Below are 24,265 nucleotides of genomic sequence, written 5' to 3'. Positions count from 1 at the left end.
AATAGCAATTTAGACTGCGAACTCCTAAATCAATAAAATATTGTGAAAAAGAGTCGATGGGTTTTGGAGGATTTGGAGCAGTTAAGGTGAATGTGGGTTGCTCTAAAAATTAATAGTGCTTTAACCCTTACCCTACTTGACCCTCCAATGCATGCCAATTGTGCCTCAAGAAAATCTCCTATGTTTTTTGCATGGCCCTCCAATATCTGCCATGTCATTTCAAGGGTAACTGGACAGGCACTCCAATACATGCCACAGAGAACAATGAGAGTCCTCTGATAACAAAGTGAGTGCCCCCAGCTGGTCAGTATCAGGCACCCTCCAGGGCCTCCAACTCCTGCCAATTGGAGCCTTCACTGTTAAGACTTGTTATCTGCCAAATAACTGCAGCTGGAGGGCATTGGCATAACCAACTGACATGCAGTAAACTACCCTCAGAGAGTAAGGGTTAATAATTGCAGAACAATGACCATAACTCATCTTTTTAAAGGATTACAGAATATTTTTAGTTTTGTGGCTACCTGAATGGTTGATTTTAAGGTCAGTATATTATTGGATTTTTTAAATTAAACTTTTTTTTTTTTTAAATACAAAACAATAACCGAATCAACCCTTTGATTTTTAGTCCTGCCAAAATGTTAACAGTTAAATAAACTATTTTTCAAATATCAAAACTTAAGGTAGTCTAAGAATAACACGTCACACTGCGCAGTCATTGTTTTCACAGTGATATAACAATATGCCAGGAGAAAAAGGGAGTTCCAGTTGTAATCATTAATCATGCAAAGTCATCCAGTTTTGTCCTTGAACAAAACTGAAACTTGGCTGAAAATCAACTGTATCATAATTGCTGAAGCCCCATTTCCTTCATGTATTGGTAATCATCTACACATGGAATCTCTAGTGGGCCCTGTGTGAGAGCCAGTAAATGTACATTGCTTGTGAGCACTGCATTCCCTATGGCACAGGATGCACACCCAATAGCATCTGGGCTTTATAGAAACAAACCGGTGTGCGGGTGATAAGACTGCCTTTTACGGGTACCCAGGTACCCAGGTTTTACTTCAATAGGGTACCCGGATCCCGTACTACTCGTAAATTATGCACACTAGTACTTTTTATTATTATTATTATTATTATTAATCATTTCTGGTAATGAAACCAAGGATTCCTCAAAAGCGCCCTAGGCACTGTAGCTCGCAAGCCTGAAGAAACCTGTGGAGAGAAGACAATGAGAAGAAGTTACAGTTTTAGAGGCGGGACGAAAAGCCCAGAAGAATATTCTGGGGAAAACCCACGGAATCAGGCAGGGACTGAAAACCCAATCCACATATTGGCCCAGGCGGGATTCGAACCCGGGTCACAGCGGTGGAAGGCGGGGAAAGTACCGCTACGCCAACCTGACTCCCCATCACTTGTGATGGATTCAACTACATTTTTGTACATCCCTGTTTGACATGCATAGAAAAGACTCCACGGATCCATGTAACTGATGCACGTCCACGTTTCAAAGCTGCTTGATATGTGTACCGTACTTTACGCAATTTATGCCAACGCAATGTGAATTTGACATCAAAAAGCATTCCAAGAAGTTTTCTGTTGTTAAAATGTATTAAATATGTGTATTTCGTGACGTGAAAAACTTGCTGTAACATGAAAAAAACCATGATGACTTTGCTTTTTGGGAACGTTCTGACCTTCTGCATCATATTAAGCTTACCCTTGTATTTGAGCATGCTTTTCCCTTCTTGTATTCCTTCCGGTTAAACCTCTTATCCAGTTTGACCCAGAGTGACTTGGCCTGCCATGTCGCCACTTTAGACTTGAACTGATGGTAGAAATTCCTGCAAGCAAATGAGAAACCACAAAATGAAAGCATTAACAACTTTTGATAATACTTTCTATAACTGCCATTCTTCTTTTACTTTCCATAACATTAAAGTTGCGTTCACTCTGCTCTTCAACAATTTCATTTTTTTTTTCAAAACTTTCCCAAATCCTCCAAAACCCTCCTTGCAAAACGGAAGATTTTGCAGGATTGAGGCTATATGGCAAAAATGTGTGGCTGATTTTGGAGGATGCACTGTGTCAAGGTCTTGGTATGGACCTGGTGTTGTTTATGTATGCTCAGCTGTGCATAAATTTAGGCCTAGATTATACTTCAAGTCGTCCGCACTGCTCCAGGATGTCACTGGCTCTGCCTCAACATATTGACGGTGATTGCTCAGAGAGGATTTAATTTGCAGGATTGAGGCAGTGGTCACCCCTCCAAGGACCACATTCCAGAAATAACGGATGACTTTAGATGATTGAGGCTGTATGATATTTTCACATGGACAATGATGGAGGCACGTTGGAGGACTTTGCAAGATTGAAGTGGCATCCTCGAAAAAATGCCTATAGGGAGTTTATGTAGGGTTAATAAAATGTATGTTTTATTCCAACCAAAAAAAAACACCTTTCCCCTGTTTTTGGACGTCTGCAACCTCTAAAAAAGGGTGTGTTTTTTCAATTGGGCACAAACAGTCTGGCTCCCGGTCCATACATTATTGATACTGATTGTGGGGCGGGAAACAGACTACTCTGCGAGAACAGAATCATTGCATGGTCACTAATAATTTGATATTGTAAAGTAATAACTCAATAACTAAACATGGTCCAATGTTTTTAAGTCAATGTCTCATTCAAAAGTGAATAACTTCTGTATTACTAGAAAAAGAGCAATTTAGAAAAGGAATTTTTTTCGGGATGAAACCTGAACATAGCACTGTGAACACAACTTTAAAGCCCTTGCTCTGCAAACATCATTTTGATTTTACATGCCCATACCACATGCAGTTCACTGATACAGAGATTGTGATGCATCATAGGATTGCATTGCAGCTTGGCATTTTTTTGGAGTGTGTGTGGCTGCCCGAAGTCCCTTTGGTACATGTGGAGGATGTGGTCGAGCATGGGTACATGTAACAGACATGACGACATCATTTTTACGAAGTGACAAATCTGCCCACACAGTACCAAAACCAAGTTTTGAGAAAATCGTGTTTCAAGTTGGTTGATTTTTCAAATCGCGTTTCCGTATACATTTCTCCCCCAAAATTGAAAGATATACCGGTAACTGATGTGATAGCCCAGTACCGGTAGTTATATCCATTGTCATTTCAGCATGTTTGATTAAGGAGATGTTTACATGTATTGCAAAATAGATTGTCATTTCGTCAAAAGGAAAACTAAGTTGCCGCACATCCACCACTTTGAGTAACTAACGAACGGTGCAATTTCGCGTCTTGAAATTTGGTAGATCATGTAAAGGACATCATAAAATATACATACTATGTACATTATGTAAGAATATCCAAATATCTCAAATTGCTGAACGGGTACAGCCTCAATCTTCCAAAAGCCTCTGTTACTTCTTGAACTAGTTCATTGGATGGGTGACCACTGCCTCAATCCTGCAAAATCCTCCAACAATCACTGTTAATGTGTTGAGGCAGTGCTGATGATATCCAGAAGCAGTGCGGGTGATTTCAAGCATTATCGAGGTCTAAATGTATGCATGGCTAAGCATAAACAACGCAAGGTACAGCCTAGACCCTGACACAATGCATCCTCCAAATCGACCGATACAATTTTTGTCCCTACAGCCTCAATCCTTCGAAATCCTTCACTTGTCTGAAGAGGATTTTTTGAGGATTTGGGAAGTTTAGGGTTAAAATACCAGTTTTGGACTGATTTGTCAATTCATTGATTAGATTGTAATTAATTCAATGGGGAGGAAAGTTCGGGACACGGAGATCTAAAAATCATTGAGTAACTCACTTTTGTTCTCTGGGGTCAAGCCCTAGATGCTTGCACAACTGACTGAACGAAGCCATGCATGACTGGAAGGTCCCGGCCTGGACGAAGCGGTCATACAGCCGCGTCGTCATCTCCTCACTGGTTAGCTCAGGCATGGTGAACCGGTGGTGTTGGGTACCAGTGGGGAAAAAAAAGACCGAAAAGGCAAGAAGCCTTAGGGACTTTGGTTGCAACGCAGGGCTACATGTATCTGGAATATGAATTGAGAACAAAGTAAAACATTAGAAACATTTCGATAACAAATTTAACAAAAATGTTATTTTTCATCAAATTTATATTCCACAAATCTATTGTTTGTACCGGTACCTGTCTATATGTCCCATACGTAATGAAAATTTAACCCTCTATGATTTTCATGGATTTCAGTGTTTTATATTCTGCTGTTTCAGTGGATTTTGTTTTATTCTACTATTGGGCATCTGCAAGGAGAATACCCATAAGACTGTTTTTCATGTTATTACCAGTAGCCTTTGCAATGATTTTGTAATGAAAGAAGACACGGCGTTATGTATGGGACAAAAGGGGACCTTTTCTTAGTCTTACCCTTTTGTCAAGTGTTCAAAAGAAATTTGTCCTTTATAATAACCCTAACCCCCATCGGGTACTCTTCGGGTACCCTGCTAAAGGCAACAATATCCAACTCAACTCAAATGAGAACCCTGCTAAATGCAACAAACTAGCTGTTCAGGGGATTCTGTTGCATCGCGTGCTGTGAACCCAGTTAAGTGCATACCGGTACCAGCCTTGGCACCAAGCAGTTACCCTGCTAAATGCAACAAACTGCAACAGTGGATACTCTTGTATCGCCTTGGCACTATGAGCAGTTACCCTGCTAAATGCAACAAACTGCAACAGTGGATTCTGTTGCATTGTGCAGTGAACCCAGTTAAGTGGATACCAGCCTTGGCACCAAGCAGTTACCCTGCTAAATGCAACAAACTGCAACAGTGGATACTCTTGTATTGCCTTGGCACTATGAGCAGTTACCCTGCTAAATGCAACAAACTGCAACAGTGGATACTCTTGTATTGCCTTGGCACTATGAGCAGTTACCCTGCTAAATGCAACAAACTGCAACAGTGGATACTCTTGTATCGCCTTGGCACTATGAGCATGTTACCCTGCTAAATGCAACAAGATGCAACACAGCATGGGACTGGATTGCCTGCTCAATGCAACAGTACCGGTAGGTACCGGTATGCGACAACTTTTTACCTTTGTTGCTTTCTGTTGCATTTAGCAGGGTTAGGGTTAAACTGGAACGATAAAAGGTTTGAAGATCTCCGCAACAAGGACAGGAAACGTGCCAAAGTATAGAACAAAGAAAGTAAAAGGTCACTGTGTAAAAACCCAAAGTGGAATGGGATACCAGTGTAAACAAAAGTTCAAACATAATAAAAGTACAGTATTTATCTAACTTTATCAACTAAAACAAATATTGCAGCATGTGACAATGAGGGAAACCGAGGGACTTTTTCATCCTGTTTCAAATGCACATTGTAATAACTACATGTACGTTGTTTGTTGTTTTTCTGTGCATACAGTCAGCTTGCCAGATACAAATGCAGTGTCATGGGCACTTTTGGGGAATTCTAGCTTTCATTATCAGAAAGAAAGAAATAAACAAGTTGTGTAGTATATGTTGATAAATTTACCGGGTTTCCAATTTTGTCGCAATTAATGACATGAAAATACCTTCAATGTTTAAAAATATGAAAAAGAGTGCAATTAAAAAAAAAATAGCATGGTGTAGACATGTTTTCTGCATTCCTAGCAAACATCAACACATGATGACAGCCACACTTCAAAATAATTTGTACATAAAAGTACATGTACCGGTTCAATCATGTGAAAAAATGACCCTGGTTGATGATTTAAAAAAAACACAATCAACCTGTGACACGCATATCTTGAACACGTTCATTAAAATCTTCACCCTTGGTCACAGGAATGTGGCCTTGTTTTGAAAACAAAAACATGTGTTGACACAGTATTGATTTGAATCTTTCTATAAACATTTAACTTCGTGCGCCGTGCACTTCACATTCAACAAAGCATTCTCTGGTAAGTACTACAAATTATCAAAGGTCACAGAAATGAAAATTATTGTTGTCATATAGACAACGAGTGCATCAATGATATGAAGTGCGTATGTACCTTTACCTGTGCAAAGTATCATTTTAGGCAAAGTCTCACATGCACGGGGAATTTTTTATGTGTTGGTAAATGTACATGTCCAATATGGTTGAAAATGTAACAAAACCTAACCTGCATTTAGGACAGGAATGGCAGTGTACATTTGTACATGAAACCATTCATGTACCGGTAACTCTTCAGTCCCGAAACTTGTGGGAGAACTACATGTACAGTACTAAAACTGTCAATAACTAAAGCCGCATTGATCACATTGGACATAATTATGTAACAAGTACCAAGTGGTACAACCCACGGCGGCCGGGTAAAGCGTGAAGACGGCTATACGGCACCGTCCGTGCACCCGGGCCGTACCGGTACCTCGAGAGTGCAGAAAACGATAAGGAATGGGGTGTGATCTAATATGCAAAAAATATGCAAATTAGACGCATGCGCAACAGTGTTTGCAAAACCGGTCTTCGAATGCAAAGCTGTAAAACTAATGGCTGAGTAAAAAGTGTCCACCAACCACCCAACCCACCCACCAACCCACCCACCAACCAACATAAGCAGTTCAAAAGTTACCGCGAGCGATAACCTACCGGTACATATTGTACATGTATGTTTTTCACTTGGATTAATTTCGCATTGTAGAAAGTCATTCATTTTAAAAGTAAAAATTCACAATGTAATTCTTCCGCAGCCCAGTTGGCCCTGTAAAACTTACCGCTGCGGACCGCAAAACTTACAATTGACACTTGACAGTTTTAGAAGTTTACCAGGTTCTGCGCTGGACTTAATTTGGTTAAGTTTATTCAGTCTCTTTTAAGTTGACAACCGTCCCCGTTTATAGTTTTAGGTACTAAAAAAAAATCCACTGCGAACAAGGATTTAGACTGTTAATGACTGGGGCAATAAGATGTAAATGTTTGTACCGGTACATGGAATATTAGGATTTAGAATATTCCAAATGAACATATTTTGATAACTTGGCAAGAATTCACATCTGTGCAATTAGAAAATGTCAGAGAAGATGTCTCATGCTGATGTCATTACGGAATGTGTGCGATGTTGATTTAAATTCTGGTGCTCACGAATACATACATTTTAATGTACATGTAGTCAACACTTGAAACACACACACAATGAGCATCAGAACAGCAAATTTCATCATGGATACAGTAGTGATATCCAAAGTGAAGACAGTGACACAACAGAACGTACATTGTACTGCACATACAAGTACACACTTTGACTGTCGTTCAAAATATTAACAAACATTTCCTACAGCCTTATTAAAACATCTTTATGACAGTATGCTCTGTCCGTCTTCAGGACACGGAATTTTAAGTTTAAAATAAAATTCAAATTTTGGATAACTGTCAACATTCTAACCTGTACAAAAAAAATAGTAATCAAAAAAACTAAAATTTTAAAGAAAAAACAACTTACATTGTACCTGTGAAGACTGTTTGGTAAGTACTGCGATGCAAGCTTAAAAACAATCCCTGTCAAACTTGGCTTTAATAATACCGATGCAATGTAGATTTGACACAGTTCACCACACTCATCAGAACAACACAGTTTCAATGATTTGAACGTGTCCGTATCCAATGCCTACCGTACATCCCGGTATATATAGTACATTTATAATGATCCTAGCTCATAAACCGGAAATGAGCAGTCACCACACGTTCATGAGCGTCATAACCAGAATGCCAAACCTACAATGTACTGAGCATGCACGGATTTCAATTTTATAACTGCAGCCGCTAGGCAGCCCATCACAAATCTCATAAAAAAAAAGAGTAGGTTCCCATTTCCTGCGATCGTCAAAACTTCCTGTGATTATCAGCACAGAGGATGTACGCACCTATCAAGAGATCTCCCTGAAATTAAAGGGTCGGTAAATGATTTCCCATTCTATTTACGCAACTTGTAGATTTGGTTTTTTTTTCAGGGCACCGGTAAGGTCAATCCTTGATGATGTCACTTCGGCGCGTTTTCTTGCAACACGTTTAATTTTGGAGTTGTTGTTTTTGGAAGTGGTGGTCGACCCCGACAGGACAATTCCATGAAGGTTGTCATTTCTATATTCGACATGGTAGCACTACCGGTACTTTGACTATAATTTATAAAACGTCCACACTTTTTGTTCTCAACAGTAACAGCACACTCTAAGGTTTGAATACCTTCTTTGTTCTAATAATGCTCTTGAATGAGAATTTTGGACACGCTACATTTTGTAATTCAGGAAGATAATGCACTTTTTGCTGGCATATTATATCCACACGCCAGATTAACTTGGTGGGCAAGTCCAAGAATTCCTGCACGCCATGTCCCATACGCAACAAAAGTTTAGCCCTCTAAGATATTCATGGATTTCAGTGTTTGTTATTCGAGGTACTGTTGGGCATCTGCAAGGAGAATTCCCACAAGAATTTCTCTGTTACCAGTCTTTGCAATGAATGTAATTGAAGAAAACATTGCGTTACATGTATTGTATAAGACAAAAAAGGGACCCCGACTTGCCCTGGTGCAGAACTTTGACAGTAAGTGGTCGAGCTGTAAACATTACACTAAATGATCTCGGACAAAATCCCAAACCTTGTTTTCACATTTCCTTTCATTCCAGTAGCGGCTCAACTTTCATTCCAGTGGTGGAGAAACTAAAACCTTCATCTTGTAACTGACTATGGATACTTCTTCACAATTTTTATTTTAATTTCTGTTTGAATTGAAGTCACTGCTCAACTTACATACACGATCTGATACACCGTGCCCTCTGGAGACATGCACACAATAGGGAACGAAAGATTGTATACGTCTCCACAGAGCAAATTCTATAGATGAATACGTCTCCACAAGGTTTTCACGAAATGTAGATATATATCGATTTTACTAAAAAACTAGGAATTTCCAAGGTATGTTGATCAGTCGCAAATGGTAGAGTTTTAGAAAAGGGATAGGCCTATAAAGTCCGAATTTCAGCCAAGGAAATTAATTCTGGTTAAAATAAGAGCATTTTGAAAAGTATTTTCAAACATGAAAACTTTAGTACACGAGAACAAAGAAATGTCTCCGAAAGGATACAAATTTAAGTATGTGTGTACGTAGGTATGTTTGTGCAATGCAAGTTTTAAATTGAGTTTATCCGCAGAATAAACTGTACACCACAAAATATTGATCTTCATGAATTAATTAAATTCTAAAAATACCACGTTTATGCAAAATGCAAGACCACCCTTTTGACAGCACTGACAGCACCACACACTGGCTGGTGACCTTGCCTTGCACTGTGGTCAGAAATAACCACACAATCAATTAGTGGCATAAACAAAGCATTAGTCAGCTGATATCATACAAATCGGTTGCTTCCTGGCAACACAGAAGAGATACTGTTTTATTTTACCATTGATATACCATATTATGGTCACACAAAGAGAGGCTGTCACTGCCCACAAAACCCCACTTTGGAGACAAGTGAAGCGTGACCGAAACCTTCCACTTGCCCTGAACCACACAAAAGAATTGTGCAGGGATTTGAAGTGTTATCCATACTCCACAGAAGATTACCTCCAAGGAATTTGAAATGTGGGCGCTAACTCTAGCTCTATGGGTGAAAAGTGATTTTGCAAAACTTGAAGCATGGAGCTACATGTAAGAGGGTTAAATTTGGCTTGATGCCCCTGGAAAAGTAAAAGCATCATCTCAGTGATCGGTCCTAAGTAGATTTTTTTCGGAAAAGGATCAATTTATATCAACCTTAATGTACATTGTACACAAGCAAGCTGCAATTTTTTGAAAAAAAATTGGTGAATTTTCAGAATGTAAATTGCTAGAGATAAATATTTATTTTTCACAGTGAATTGGTCTGGAAGCTGTTTAAACTTGAATAAAATGATTTTCATTTTTTTTCTTCAGTTTATAATCTGAGATAAGAGAACATTTGACTACTGTCAGGAAACTTAGCACTGAACTGACACGAATGTGCTATTGGTTTCCGGGTGAAGTGGTAATGAAATGGCTTTAGGATTCAGGTAGGTTCCCAGACAGGGAATTCAGGGTTATTAAAAGTCAATGAGACCATGGGCTTGATGGCTAGTCCGATAGACGGTCCCTGCTGAGACGATGAGACGCTGTAAATGAAAGATTCCATCTCTGATGAAACTCTACACAACTGTGTGAATCAACAACAAATGGGACCCTCAAGCGCAAAACCAGTCGGAAGTCGCACAGCTTTATTTTGACAGTTTTATACACTGTACCTAGACAGAAATTATCGGGAAAAAAAATTAGATTTCAGCATTTAGAAGCAAGAAGATGTCATACATTTCTCTTTCAATAAAATTAATTTGTAAATTTGTTTCCCAAGGAATGTATTGGACAACTTTAAAGACAAAATTCTTGATTTTTTTAAAACTGAAAATACAGAAAACGCTGTCAGAATTTGTCTGATACCCATCATTGGAAAGAAATATGTTCTGTCCAATGAGTACCAAATCCCTTTGTTTTTAATTGGTCCAAAATAACTGGTTATGTGTTGGAGGCTTACAAACATGTAGGTCATTGGCCTTTGACCTTGGTGGAGGGTACAAAAACAAAAATTCATTCTGAGGCAGTCGATTGTCTGTTTGGTTTGGCAGTGTTGAGAGAATACAGTGCTATTTCCCATTCAAACATTTCCCATTTTTTTTACCTTGGTGTAACAGGAAATTGTGCAGTGATGCATGCAGTAGTGGCTGCACCGCTGCACCTTGCATTGCGAAACCAGATTGTCATAATGTATGAGTTTACATGTACATGATGTATAAAAGATTCCTTGCTATGGTCTCACAGGTACCAATAACAACATCTCATCATTAATTAATAATGGACTTAGTCTAATGACTATCAACAATTATAGAGAAGTTAACTTTACAATATTGGTGTGCATGAGTGGGCAAAATCATGCACGTTTATGAGTAGGCAAAAATTATGCTGGTACATTTCTACAAAAGGATGATATGACCTGTATTACAAACTTGTGCAAATGTTTACAAGTAATTTGTGCATGGTGCATACATTGTATAATTGTACATGATTGGGTGTTTTCCTTGCTCCGTGATGTATACATGTAGTACATGTACACGTGTGCATGGTACAGAATGCAATTCCATACAGTATAAGTTACACAAAATATATTAATTACAGTGTGCATACATTATTTATATTCGTTTTCTCTTTTTTTTGGGTGTAACGTACATGTACACTGCAATGCTGAAAAACATACATGGGATGTACATGTACACCACCAATCTATTTGGAATGGAAAATGGTTGTTCTATATACTGGTATAGGCCCTATTTGTCTAACTCTAAAGCTGCATTCAGAAATTGAATTGTAGTATCTAAAAGAAATGCTTGATACATACAGCCTTCTACAAAACTGATTGGTGTCAGTAAAAGAGTTACTGATAATCATACACTGTACATGCATGTACATGTATGTACATGCATGGAAATGATACAGGCCTTTCTTTGTGACTTCCCCAAAACACTCACCAACACAATGTTCAGAATTGGCCTTTTGCCCCCACAATGGCAACATTTGGCCTCAGGACAATAAAGGAAATAAATGGAATTACAAAACAGCACATCAATTAAATGAAATCACATTTACTGAACTTGAAACTGAATTATAAGGTTCACATTTTCACTCTCCTACCGGTATTTCACAAAGGCTGATTGATGCCTGCCCATTACACCTGCAGACCGGTGCGATTGACATGATAAATCAACAATGAATTGACATACATGAAGGCCCATAATAAATAGTGGGCAGTCATTTAAAAAGTAAAAACTGAACTACGTGTACCCCGAATGTACTCAAGCGCTACAAGGTTTTGTGAATGAAGTAGGTTTTAAAACATCGTCATGTACCAGTATGTTTGATGGAAGATAACATGAACGTACCGGTAGGTGCCTTTTTTATAAATCAGGTTTCTTTTCAATGTTTTGGAAAATTTGTAAACGGATTTAGATTTTTTTCTTCTTAAATGTTTAAAGCTTAGCTGAAATCATGTAAAAATCCATTCTTAAAAATGAACTTACACCAACGTGTACAAATTACATTCTGTAAACGTGGCTGGCCAACTCATTCTGTATGATAAACATGCACATGTCAAGGAAACAGCTCACAAGCCTCACAGTCACAAGGCTCTGACATATTTCTGTTACAGTCTGGATACGTCTGACCTCTCACCTCCAGACAATTCTTCTCGTTGACATTTCAGTTTTACAAGTTCATTGAACACCCATTATGTAGCGTTCCATTGACCCCTGACGGTCACTTAACACACATAAATAATCAGAGGTGCCAGTACATGTACTGTGCGCCAGCCACAATCATGGGTACCGGTATATAGGCTACTTTTTGTGCCAAAAAAGACACCATTGTCAATGATGGAGTGACAATGGAGTGATTATTGGCACCTCTTATAGTGCTGGGGAAAAAACCTACATGTATTTATAAAGCACTTTTGAATTTCTGTTTGCAACTTAACAATGAGCTGGATTATCGACTCATACTAGAGAATAGAGATGCTGGTCAGAACGGGTCACCAGACAGACCAGTATGCACATTGTTGTGGAGTGCTCTAGTAAATATGCCCTTTGATCAGTGATACTGCCAACTTAAAAGTAAGGATGTGACAAAAACGTTTAAACGTTAATGAAGTCTAAAATCTGTTTACATATTTTCAGAAACGATTCATCTACATATATGTACATGTAAAGTACATGTTAACCCGCATTATGAAAAAGTTGCATTAGGTTTACTGGAAAGTAAACCCGCATTATGAAAAAGTAGCATTATGTTTACTGGATCCGACCTCAAGGGTACATGTACACACGTATGCAGGTTAGAAAGAATCAAGGATTCCTTTCAACAAACTTAAAGGGAATATACAACATTTGCAAACATCGAAAAATAAAACTACCAAGTTTTTGCGAAATACCTTAACAGGATGTTGGTAAATGACAGTCTAAAGCATCCTGTAAAATTATGGCACCTGGTATACTGTCATTTTCAAGAAAAGTGGTATTTTTGTATCAACTTCCAATGCTGATCGGCCGATCAGCGTTGGAAACAACTGGCTTTTTTTCAAATACTGGCCCCAATTGACCATTGCCCTTGTTTGCAATCGATTACAAACCTATGAACGGGTACGAGCCAGCTAGACTGGTTCCCTGACCTTACAATTCCCCAATGTATGTAAACTGCTCTGTTTCTTCTTATATGGAGTCAGGGAACCAGACTACAGGAAAATGATCGTTTTTCTTGGTTTTTATAGCATTTTCGAACCCAAAACCTCCAAAAAGTCAGTGTAACTATATTTGCTTTATATTTCCAACCCCCCAATTCCATCCATTTCTGAAAATTACAGCAAAAGCAAATGATGTATATTCCCTTTAATTTACTTACAAAGCATTAGAAAGCACTTGATCACATTCTGGGCAGTTGAGATTATAGGTTTTCAATGACTGCTGGCTGTCTATTGTGTCAGTTATACATGTACATGTATGCATACAATTTATTGTTTTATGTTTTTAACATGCTGCTGTCACAAGATGGACAATCATTGTGTTATCATGCATAATATAACTTTTTTTGGAAACACACCCGGGTGCAAATACTGGGACAGGCATCAGCCTTTGTGAAGTAGCTAAATGTTTAAACGCAATATCCCATCCTTACTTAAAAGAGACCTTGACAGAAAGATGCACTAAATTATAAACAGATTTCCAAGGGCGCAGTTAGCACACATTTTTTTATACCACACTTTTTGTTTTAATGCAGTGGGTGTGTGTAAAATCATATGAAAAATGCAGGACTCAGGGCTGTTGGGGCTTTAAAAAAATAAATATGATCAGTACATTTTATATAAATCAAAAATTATGATTACAGCACACATTGCAAAATGCTCTGAATATAGTTCTTAATTAAAAACCCTAACCCCCTAGGCCCTTTTTGCTTAGAACCATCCTCAATCCTCCAAAGTCCTCCAAAATTGTGCAACTCCGCCTAAATTTTTCAAAATTGTCAGACAGTCCTGCCTCAAAATGCATTCATCCTCAATCCTCCAAAATCCTCCTCATCCCAAAATTTTGCACTCATGTTTAAATGAAGGATAACCAACGCCAAATCCTTCAAAGTCATCAGACAGTCCTGCCTCAAAATGCATTCATCCTCAATCCTCCAAAATCCTCTTGTACTTCAATCACAATTCATCCTCAATCCTCCAGAATCCTCATCAATCACCATTCATCCTCAATCCTCTAGAATCCTCCAAAACCACCAGGAGGATTTGGAGGAGTGAGGTAGGTTAGGGCTGGCAGTGTACAAAAGTATGTACAATATATAACGGTACCTGCTTTTTGGGTTTGGCACCATAAAAAAATAGATTTTCAAATTTAACTGATAATTTTCTAGCATTAAACTAGTTTTGAGCTTCCCTCGACAAATATTCAATTAATTCATTTCAACTCTTGAATAAGAAGCGTCCTGCTCTTAATTCAGCTGAAGCCAGCAGGACCTAGTATGCGCATGCATGCACTTTTGTGACAGTGCAGCTTTTGAATAATAATTTCAACAGCTGTTCAGATTGACTGTACAAAAATGTGTGTGTGTATCGAATTAGATACGTGTACCGTATGTACATGTACACGGTATACAGCTAGTGTTGTACAGTTGCAACAACGCAATCATGAATGGCAAGTGAAATAAGACTTGGAAACCATGGGTTTGGTGATCCAGTGAGAGGAGAAGATGTAAAATAGCAGAGATTATGATAGAACATAGGAACTGTACATGTAGCCAGGCCGGTCTGGCTGCATGTACGCCTACCGGTACATGATCGCGCAGGAGTGGACATTTTTAATATTTAAACTAAAAGAAGTGCATTTTCCAATGAAATTAACCAAAAAGGAATGTCAAACAGTAACTTTCATTTAAGAGTAGTAAGTTGCACAAAATGTGTTTGTAAGAAAAATTCATCTCATGGACTCCTTAAACTAGGGAAGATACAACATTTGCAAACATCACAAAACGAAATGATCAAATTATCATGAAATACCTTGTTACCGGATTGTTAGGGAATGACAGTCTAAAGCATCCTGCAAAATCGTGGTTCCTGGTGTGCTGACATTTTCAAGAAAATGGTATTTTTCCAATGCTGGTCAACCGACCAGCGTTGGAGAAAACTGGCTTTTTTTTCGAAAACTAATCCTATTTTTTCATAATTAGTTATTCCGCAATTTTTTGGCAATTGATTACACACCTGCAAAGGGGTACAAGGCTGCTAGACTGATTCTTTGACCTTACAATTCCCCAAAGTCTATAAAATAGTATAAATTGCTCCATTTCATCTTAAGTGGGGTCAGGGAACCAGACTACAAGAACATGATTGGCTTTCTTGGTTTTTACAGCATCTGCAAGCCCAAAACGTGAAACAAGGTCATCTTAACAATATTTGCTATAACATGCTAATCCTCCAAATACATTTATTTTACGGAAAATTGCAGCAAAAGCAAATGTTGTACCCGTTCCCTTTAAAGGGAATATACAACATGTGCAAACATCGAAAAATAAAACTACCAAGTTTTTATGAAATACCTTACTAGGATGTCGGTAAATGACAGTCTAAAGCTATAAAATTATGGCACCTGGTGTGAAGTCATTTTCAAGAAAATGGTATTTTTGTATACATTTCCAATCGTGGTCGGCCGACCACCGTTGGCAAAACCTAACTATTGTTCAACTACTGCTCCAACTTTACACTTTTTTCAGTCCAAATTTTGTTTGCTATTGGTATGTTCATAAACGGGTGCAGGCCAGCTAGACTGCTTCCCTTACCTTACAAATTTCCGGCATCAATAAATTGATCCATTTTATCAGTGGAGTCAGGGAACCAGACTACTCCACCATTTGTGTTTTTCTCGGTTTTTCCAGCATTTTCGAACACAAAACTTCAAACATGTCAGTGTAACAGTATTTGATCTATCATAGTAACCCCTCAAATAGTTCATTTCTGAAAATTACAGCAAAAGCAAATGTTGTACCCGTTCCCTTTAAAGGGAATATACATCATTTGCTTTTGCTGTAATTTTCAGAAATGGATGGAATTGGGGGGTTGGAAATATATAGCAAATATAGTTACACTGACTTTTTTGAGGTTTTGGGTTCGAAAATGCTATAAAAACCAAGAAAAATGATCGTTTTCCTGTAGTCTGGTTCCCTGACTCCATATAAGAAGAAACAGAGCAGTTTACATACATTGGGGAATTGTAAGGTCAGGGAATCAGTCTAGCTGGCTCGTACCCTTTCATAGGTTTGTAATTGATTGCAAACAAGTGCGATGGTCAATTGGGGCCAGTATTTGAAAAAAAGCCAGTTTTTTCCAATGCTGGTCGGCCGATCAGCGTTGGAAATTGATACAAAAATACCACTTTTCTTGAAAATGACAGTATACCAGGTGCCATGATTTTACAGGATGCTTTACACTGTCATTCACTAACAGTCCAGCAAGGTATTTCAAAATGATAAATTGGTAGTTTTATTTTTTGATGTTTGCAAATGTTGTATTTTCCCTTTAACAGCACATTGTAAGGCCTACAAATTGATCCAAACCTCATGTCTGCATGTCCCTGTTAGAACCATAGTCCACAACACAAGCACCTGTGCTCAGTACAGAAAGTGTTCACACACGGAGGTCATCTGTATTATGATGCACAGACTATGGAATGTGTCCCCAATTGTCTGCTGGTGTGGCTGTTCCCATGTTCTGACAAGTCCCCGCAGCACTTGTGCAGACGGGCCTGGTGTGTGTGGTTTAATTGGATTATTGGAATAGGTGATGAGAGACAGAAAGCTTGGATGGGCTGGGCATCCAGCTGAGAAAATTGCTATGAATAAATGTCACTTGAAGTGATTAAGAAGACATGTACAGTGTATTCCCACATGATTTGTGGCAATTAGAATCAGATTACATATTATATTACTCATTGATGAGGTCAATGTCAACACATGTGTGATTACATTACAAGTTTATAGATTATTTATTTAAAGATGCTATTTCGAGTTTCACCTCGAAAAATGATTTGTTTCTTCAGTTTCTACTTTCCTAGTAATATAAAGACACTCACTTTTGAATGAGACATTGAATGAGAAAATCCTTTTTTGACATTTTAAGGTATTGAATTTATTTCTTTACAAAATTTGAGTTATTTTTTTGAAGAGCACAGAACATGCATTTGTCTGAATATCAGCAATCACGTGTGCAGAGCCACATGACGAACATCTGATATACATGTACATGTATGTATCCTAGCATACAAATTTTATGCGACCCCACTCGCCAGCCAAGCGGAGTCAACTTCAGAAATTGTGACATCTTTTCGATCAGAAATGTGGACTAAGCTATTGATTGGTCAATTTGGCTACCGTGTTTTTGTAATACAACAACGGGTTACGGAAGACCTGATAGAGGGCGCCGCCGAATGGTCAGAATCTGGAGATCAAAACGCACTCTTGTTGTGCAAAAAGGCAGGTTTGCAACTTAGCCATGCTTAAAACATGTAAAATAAAATTCCACATTTAAGTTTCAATGTCTTTGTCTTGTCCAATTTGCTTGGTTCAGTAAGAATATTTTTGAAATAAAAAAAAAAAAATTTGAGTTCCCAAAGGCCCCACATCGGTTGAGTAAATTTCATTCCAACAAAGGCAACCGGAATTTAAGGCAGTTCATTATGTGGAATTATTTTTTCATGCATAAGTGAAGATGTGCAAGCTGCATCACTGCGCTGTGCACGTGTGCACTTACATACATGTAGTGTCATGGTATTATAGTGCAACGCATGATGTGCATTTTTTTTGTGTCACAAAATAATTATTATAGCTTGTTGACATTGCAATGACGCGTGGAACCTAACAATTATATTTTCAAGGTTTTGGGGGCTTTACTTAATGGAATCACACGAAAGAGTACATAATTATATTAAAAACACCTTCGATGCTCATGAACAGCCATTGCGTATTTACGTTTTAGGCCCCTAATCAATTTTGTGGTACTTACAACATGTACCTAGGTACATTTCATGATAAACAGTTAACCCTCAAAATAGAATTAACTACAAAAATGTAGAAACCCATCTATTTTTATGTTTAAAGGATGTAGGAAAAAATGACTTGAAGACCAAAATAATTCTTTTCAACTGCTCGGAGTTCCGGTATTGAATGATATAAAATTATTGGCATCCGTCCATTTCAGTTTGCATAATAAGCTGGCCTTTGATCACGCGAGTATTTGTCATTGATTTCAACTTGTCATTTTAATTTCCTGTTGCCTTCCTGCGCAAAATAAGAACCGGTCCTAAATACACGCACTTTCAGAATCACCGATAAAATATCAGATACAACCATCCATTTAAAAAAAGACGAAGTTGAAATGAAGGAAACATAAGCAGGTTTCATTGGAAAGGGATGTGAAAAATGCTGGATGCATTTATTGTGTAAAAAAAGTTACAATTATACGGTATATCCCCAAATCTTTATTTTTTACGTGTATCATGAGTTTCAAGCTTCCATCTGATGTGATCTGAGTTACATTTCATTACTCTCAATATATGTGTTGAAGTAATTTTGGAGATTTCCCCCCCCCCCCAAAAAAAAAAATTGAGAGTAACAACTACAATGTATTATGTATTGTAGTTGCACAAAACCAGGGCTGAAAAAATAACAAATTAATTTGGAATATGGCCGGACAGGTTTTCCACAAAATTTTGCTTTCAATGTCCAATTTCAGTTTAACAGGGAAAAAAATATTACTTCAAGTTGATGCTACGGCTACAAACGTAGAAAATGATAAATTTTGTAGTACAAAATGGTTAACATAACAATGTATTTGGAATAAAGTTTTAGCTTCATTCTTTGAGGTACCATTATGCAGGCATTTTCGTGTCAAGTCAAAAGTACAATCAAACAAAGCTACACAGAACCAGAGAAAAATGGCCTGCTTGTTGCCCAGGGGCGTTTAGCTTTCCAATGAACTGGCCTTCCTTTTCAACTGGTTCACTGCTTCTCAACAGAGTAAACTTTAGACTAGCTTTTTCTTCATTCGTAAACAATTTCGTGTGGTTTCCTGCCTTCACAATACATGGTATGACATCCTTCCAATCCAGTTTAATTATTGACTTGTGTAAGCCTACTGCACGTATTCAAATTTCAAAGGATAAATCCATTAAAAGTCACGCTGTAAATTGACCGGAAAAAGCACTATTGATGTTTTTTTTTTTAAAAGGGTAATAATTAGCTTCTGGTATCAGATATTATTTGACACTTTTCTTTTCTCAGAAAAACAACTGAGGAGGATCACTATTCACACATGGTTGCTCACTGGCCACGGAATGCAAGGTGGGGCATTGTCATCAAAGTTACTGTACTGTAAATTGGGGTTTTTCAAATAACACTTTACATGTAGATGACAAAATTATCTCACAAATCCAAACCAATGGGCTCCCACCTTACAGTACACCAGGGTTCTCACAGAAATCATAAAATGGAATTTGGAAAAATTCGGCTACCCGATCACCACTTTTTTCAATTAATTTTCTAGCGCCAAAAGTTACATCTTTTATGGTTATTCCCTCCACTTTCCCTCCTCTACTCTCACCCTCTCCTTTCCTTAATTTCTATTTATCAATCAGTCACTTACTTCATCGAGATTCGAACCTCGGACGCTTGCTTGATACACAAGACTCTTAACCGCTAGGCCGCGCACGATCGCTGTTGCAATGATGAATCTTTGGAAGTATGTTTGAAGTATCCATTGAAATAAACTAAATATTCATGAGAAAATAAATATTCATAATGACGTATTGCACTATCATTGGCTGGCTCATGCGATGTCATGGTTATCGATGTCATGCGTACATGTATACCGTACCGCTGTTCCAGACACTTCAATCAGTTTTGACCGGCTGCTTCAACTCAGATCTGCACTACCATGACATGTGCATGCAAAATGTGCTCTAAAAACACATTTTTACTAATTTGTTTTCGCATGTCTACTGTTTCCTGGATTCCTCTTGGTTGAAATCACAAGGTAAGGTGAACATTTGGATGTTTGGCGGCAGGTAAGTGGTGATCGGGTAGCCGAATTTTCCCTGGAATTTCATGACTTTTCCAGGACAAAATAAGACATTTCGTTTGAAATACGAACCGCCATATATACATGTATAGTCTCTGCTTGGCACCAAAAAAAGAAAGAAAACAAAGCGCATGATTCGACAGTAAAATCACACAAGGTTTGTTTGAAAAGAAGTCTTTGCCAAAAAAAAGTAACAGTAATAACGCATGCATGCATGTTCTGTGTTGCTGTGTTGTGTGGAGCAGGATTGGCCATTGCCAGACTTTTTGGTCATGAGTGGTAAAAACCCGATTCAAAAATCAAGTCACTGTTTATTTAATGGAGATTCCTATGATATTAAACATTTTGATAGGTTTGGAAAATAAGATTTATAAAGCATGCTAAATTTTAAAGGGAATGTGCATCATTGGCTTTTGCTGTAATTTTCAGAAATGAACTATTGAGGGGTTACTATAATAGATCAAATATTGTTTCACTGACATGTTTGCAGTTTTGTGTTTGAAAATGCTGGAAAAACCACGAAAAACACAAATGGTGGAGTAGTCTGGTTTCCTGACTCCACTAGAAATAAAATAGATAAATTTATAGATGCCGGAAAATTGTACGGTAAGGGAATCAGTCTAGCTGGCCTGCACCCGTTCATGAATATATAACCAATAGCAAACAAAATTTGGACTGAAAAAAATAGTGAATTTTGAGTAGTTGAAAAATAGTTAGGTTTTCCAACGGTGGTCGGCCGATCACCGTTGGAAATTTATACAAAAAATACCATTTTCTTGAAAACGACTTCACACCAGGCGCCATAATTTTACAGAATGCTTTACACTGTCATTTACCAGCATCCTAGTAAGGTATTTCGTAAAAACTTGGTAGTTTTATTTTTCGATGTTTGCAAATGTTGTATATTCCCTTTAAGTAAATAATGTAAATCTTACAGAACTGAAAGTTTCTGAAACTCCAAGTCCAATTTAGTCCAAATTTGGAAATTGTTGTAGGGCCTTGGAGTAGGGCCTACATTTTATCTCCAAAATGGTGAAGCTCATTAAAACGCCACTGTCTTGATTTTGTTGTGTAATCAGTGATACCAAACCTGAGATTTCTTTCTTTAAAAATTAAATTCGCCAGACTCTCTACATACACAGAGCATAAAGCAAGGAACAGACTTGAGAAAAGAATGGATTGAATGGGTAAATTGTGAAACAGTTTGATTGTGAACGGCCATGACTAGTCCGAAAATTTGGGACTCTCAGAGTCTCAATTACTGGGCCAAGACTAGTGACTAGACTGCGGCTGCAGTGCAAAGGAACATGTTGTTGAAACTGAAAGGGAAGAGAAGCAACAACCTCACCTGAGCTACGGTGATCCACGCGCAGATCTTTCACAAATCTCGTTTGAATTCGCTTCCGATGTTTCTGTCAAAATTCAGAGGCCACCCACTCATCAAAATATTAGAACACTGTTGACTCATCAACGACGATGACGTTTAGCGAGTGAAGCACAGGTGATCGCCATCTTTACTGCATAATATTTCTTAATGTTCTTGGAACGAGTAGTTGGTGTCTGTTTGATGACATATTTAATACCTTATTTTAGGAATCAATAGTGTGCCAAAAATTATGAGAATTGTTGCTGGTAAAAAACGAAGATTTCACTATAGGCCTGTAATAAACTGATAATAAACTGATAATGAAAATATTCATCTGCCGTGATCTGCGTAGAACGTAAGGGCATGTTCAGTACATGGTCCCCATCTACGAGTTGTAATAAACAGACATTTTAAAAACACTATTATTGAGGGCGCTCTTCACAACTAGCGGTTTCTGATTTTCTGAGTCTCAGCATCCACAGCTAGCATTCAAACCTACCTGCAGCCTCCTTTGAGATGTGCATTTGTTCAATACGCATAAGGCCTGGCCTGGGTGGACCTCTTGTGCATAGGCCTACAAAATTCAAAGATGGCTGCTGGCGGGAATTACGGGTATCAGAACCTTGTCATGAGGACACTCAGCTCAGACGTCTTATAAATGAAATTCCATGCCAGGACATCATAATCATACATTTTTCCGCCATTCCATGGTCATTCATTAAAAAAAAAAAAAAAAAAAACCCGCGGAAACACGTGCATTTAACGATTGAAACTTCGATGACCTTGCGACAAGGTTTATTGAAATCAACCCTCCAAAAATGATGCCCCTGATTAGAGCATTGAAGTGGAACTATACACCTAGTCGAGTCCCATAAAATTTGTGCTTAAACTAACTTGAAGCCGAACTCTAGACGAAGTCGAGGTTTACAAAAAAGCCGTCCAGGAGGTTTTGGTGTTTGAATTTATAAAGAGCGCCCGCTTTCGAAAGCGGTTGGTTAACACGAATCAAAGAGAATGTGATTGTCGTAAATCAGAGACAATTTCCAGGAAATTTGGAATAATTTGTAATTTCATAGTTAACGAAATTTTCACTGAATTTGAAACAAAGGCCATGATGAGATTACTATTTCAATTTTTTTCCTGGGTGGGTATAGGGTGATAACAAAACCCCTCAAAAAGCAACCATCACACCGAACCACCCCGTAAGTTAAAAATGTATCCAAAAAATCTACACAAATCACCGCTCAATATAAAGATCACACAGGGAGGAGGAGGGGTATTAAAGTCCAACATTGTTTGTGGATGAGGAGTTGCAGTCGTGCATAAAAGGCCTGAATGAAGGTTTAAATCAAGATTTGCATTATAGGGTTATGACGTCATTCAGGGAACTTAAAAGATGTACTGCCGCGCTCTTCCACATGCACATGTGATTGTTTTTTCTCCCCTAACAAATTATGTTGTTTGTTTGTTCGTTTGTGTCTTTGTTTGTTGGGTTGTTGGGGAGCTTAATTGACATCAAACAATTTACGGTAGTGCTTTGCTGCCGGGAGCCTGATAATTTGCCGGCACGAACGACAAAAACATTCGGCCGCAAGAAAACACATACTTGTTCCGTAGTTGTGGGGACTACACACGAGTTGCCCCATGGTCAGGGGCGGCGGAACCGGGGGACTGGGGGGCACCCTCCCCCCCCCCCCCCCAGATTTACCCAAGTGCCCCTTTCGCGCAAAAATGTGCCCCCTCGAACAGAAAACAAAACTGGCCCTAAAATGTCGGATAATTTGTTATAGTAACCATTTCCATAAATGGTACAGAGAGTTCGATATGAACGAGGAATATGAAAACCAAGGCCCAAAACTCTTACAATGCGCCCTGAAAATGGGCACATAATGCGTAGCTTGCATAATGGCCTGTTGTGAAGAGCGCTCCCTATTTTGGAAGCAGCCCCCCCCCCCCCCCCTCCACTATTTGATTTTACGGAGGCCAAGTGGCCGGTGAAAAAAACGTGTCGACATTTCAGCATGGATGTGCAAGTGCCCCTTTTCGGTGATCCCCCCCCCCCCCCCCCCCCCCCCCCCCAGTTTGAAAACCGTTCCGCCCCGCTGCCCATGGAACTATGGGGACCGAAGACGCTGTTGGGATAGCAGAAAGTTTCCACAACTCGGTCCTAATTTAGCTAAATAAAAAAAAACTTCCCCATATAAACGCGGTGACGGACCGTCCACCACCGTCCCCATCTAGCGACAGGCGCCGGCGGTGCAGGAGACATTCTTTTGTCAAACAGGGGACGAAATAACAACAGAATGTGCTTCTCTGTTTTTAGGCAATTCTCACAAAATAATCAGGCCTAAAATAATGTGTGCTTGAAATTTTAAGCGAGGTTCGCAGTTATAGTATGGGTTTTGTCAACTGAGTTCGAGTGCTCAAAATGCCCAACATTAATAACTATGAGAAATCACTATTGAGGGTTGAGTTAATGCCTTGAAAGTTAGTTACTACCTTTCCACGATAACGGAACAAATTAACTAAAACAAGGTTCTTCTCAAAAACAGTCGCAATCTGGAAATAGCTCACTATATCAGTTATAAAGCAGTTTCCCGATGGCCAGTTTGACGTCATTGACTAGACCGGAAGCTCTAAGTTGAAAGAATGTTTAAAAAAAAAATCATTGTATCTTATACGTCACCGCATGTTATAATTAGTTCTGTGGTTAATTATCA

At 38.5% G+C, this 24,265-nt stretch overlaps 1 protein-coding gene across 1 annotated transcript in view; it reads right to left on the bottom strand.

Annotated features, from left to right (window-relative positions):
- Window positions 1-21,850, bottom strand: part of LOC119746454 (F-actin-monooxygenase MICAL3-like) — a 65,991-nt gene extending 44,141 nt beyond the window's left edge. Inside the window, exons 1-3 of the mRNA XM_038223416.1 lie at window positions 21,528-21,850; window positions 3,823-4,051; window positions 1,721-1,844 (exon numbers count right to left, since the gene is read on the bottom strand). Coding sequence (XP_038079344.1) covers window positions 1,721-1,844; window positions 3,823-3,956 — 258 coding nt within the window. The 5' untranslated portion in view covers window positions 3,957-4,051; window positions 21,528-21,850. The remainder of the gene's footprint in view (window positions 1-1,720; window positions 1,845-3,822; window positions 4,052-21,527) is intronic.
- Between the last annotated feature and the right edge of the window lie 2,415 nt (window positions 21,851-24,265).

This window comes from Patiria miniata, unplaced genomic scaffold (genome assembly GCF_015706575.1).
Source record: "Patiria miniata isolate m_02_andy unplaced genomic scaffold, ASM1570657v1 HiC_scaffold_12, whole genome shotgun sequence".
Lineage (NCBI taxonomy): Eukaryota > Metazoa > Echinodermata > Asteroidea > Valvatida > Asterinidae > Patiria > Patiria miniata.
The sequence above is the reverse complement of the archived record's forward strand: the minus strand, read 5'-3'. Positions and strand labels throughout refer to the sequence as shown.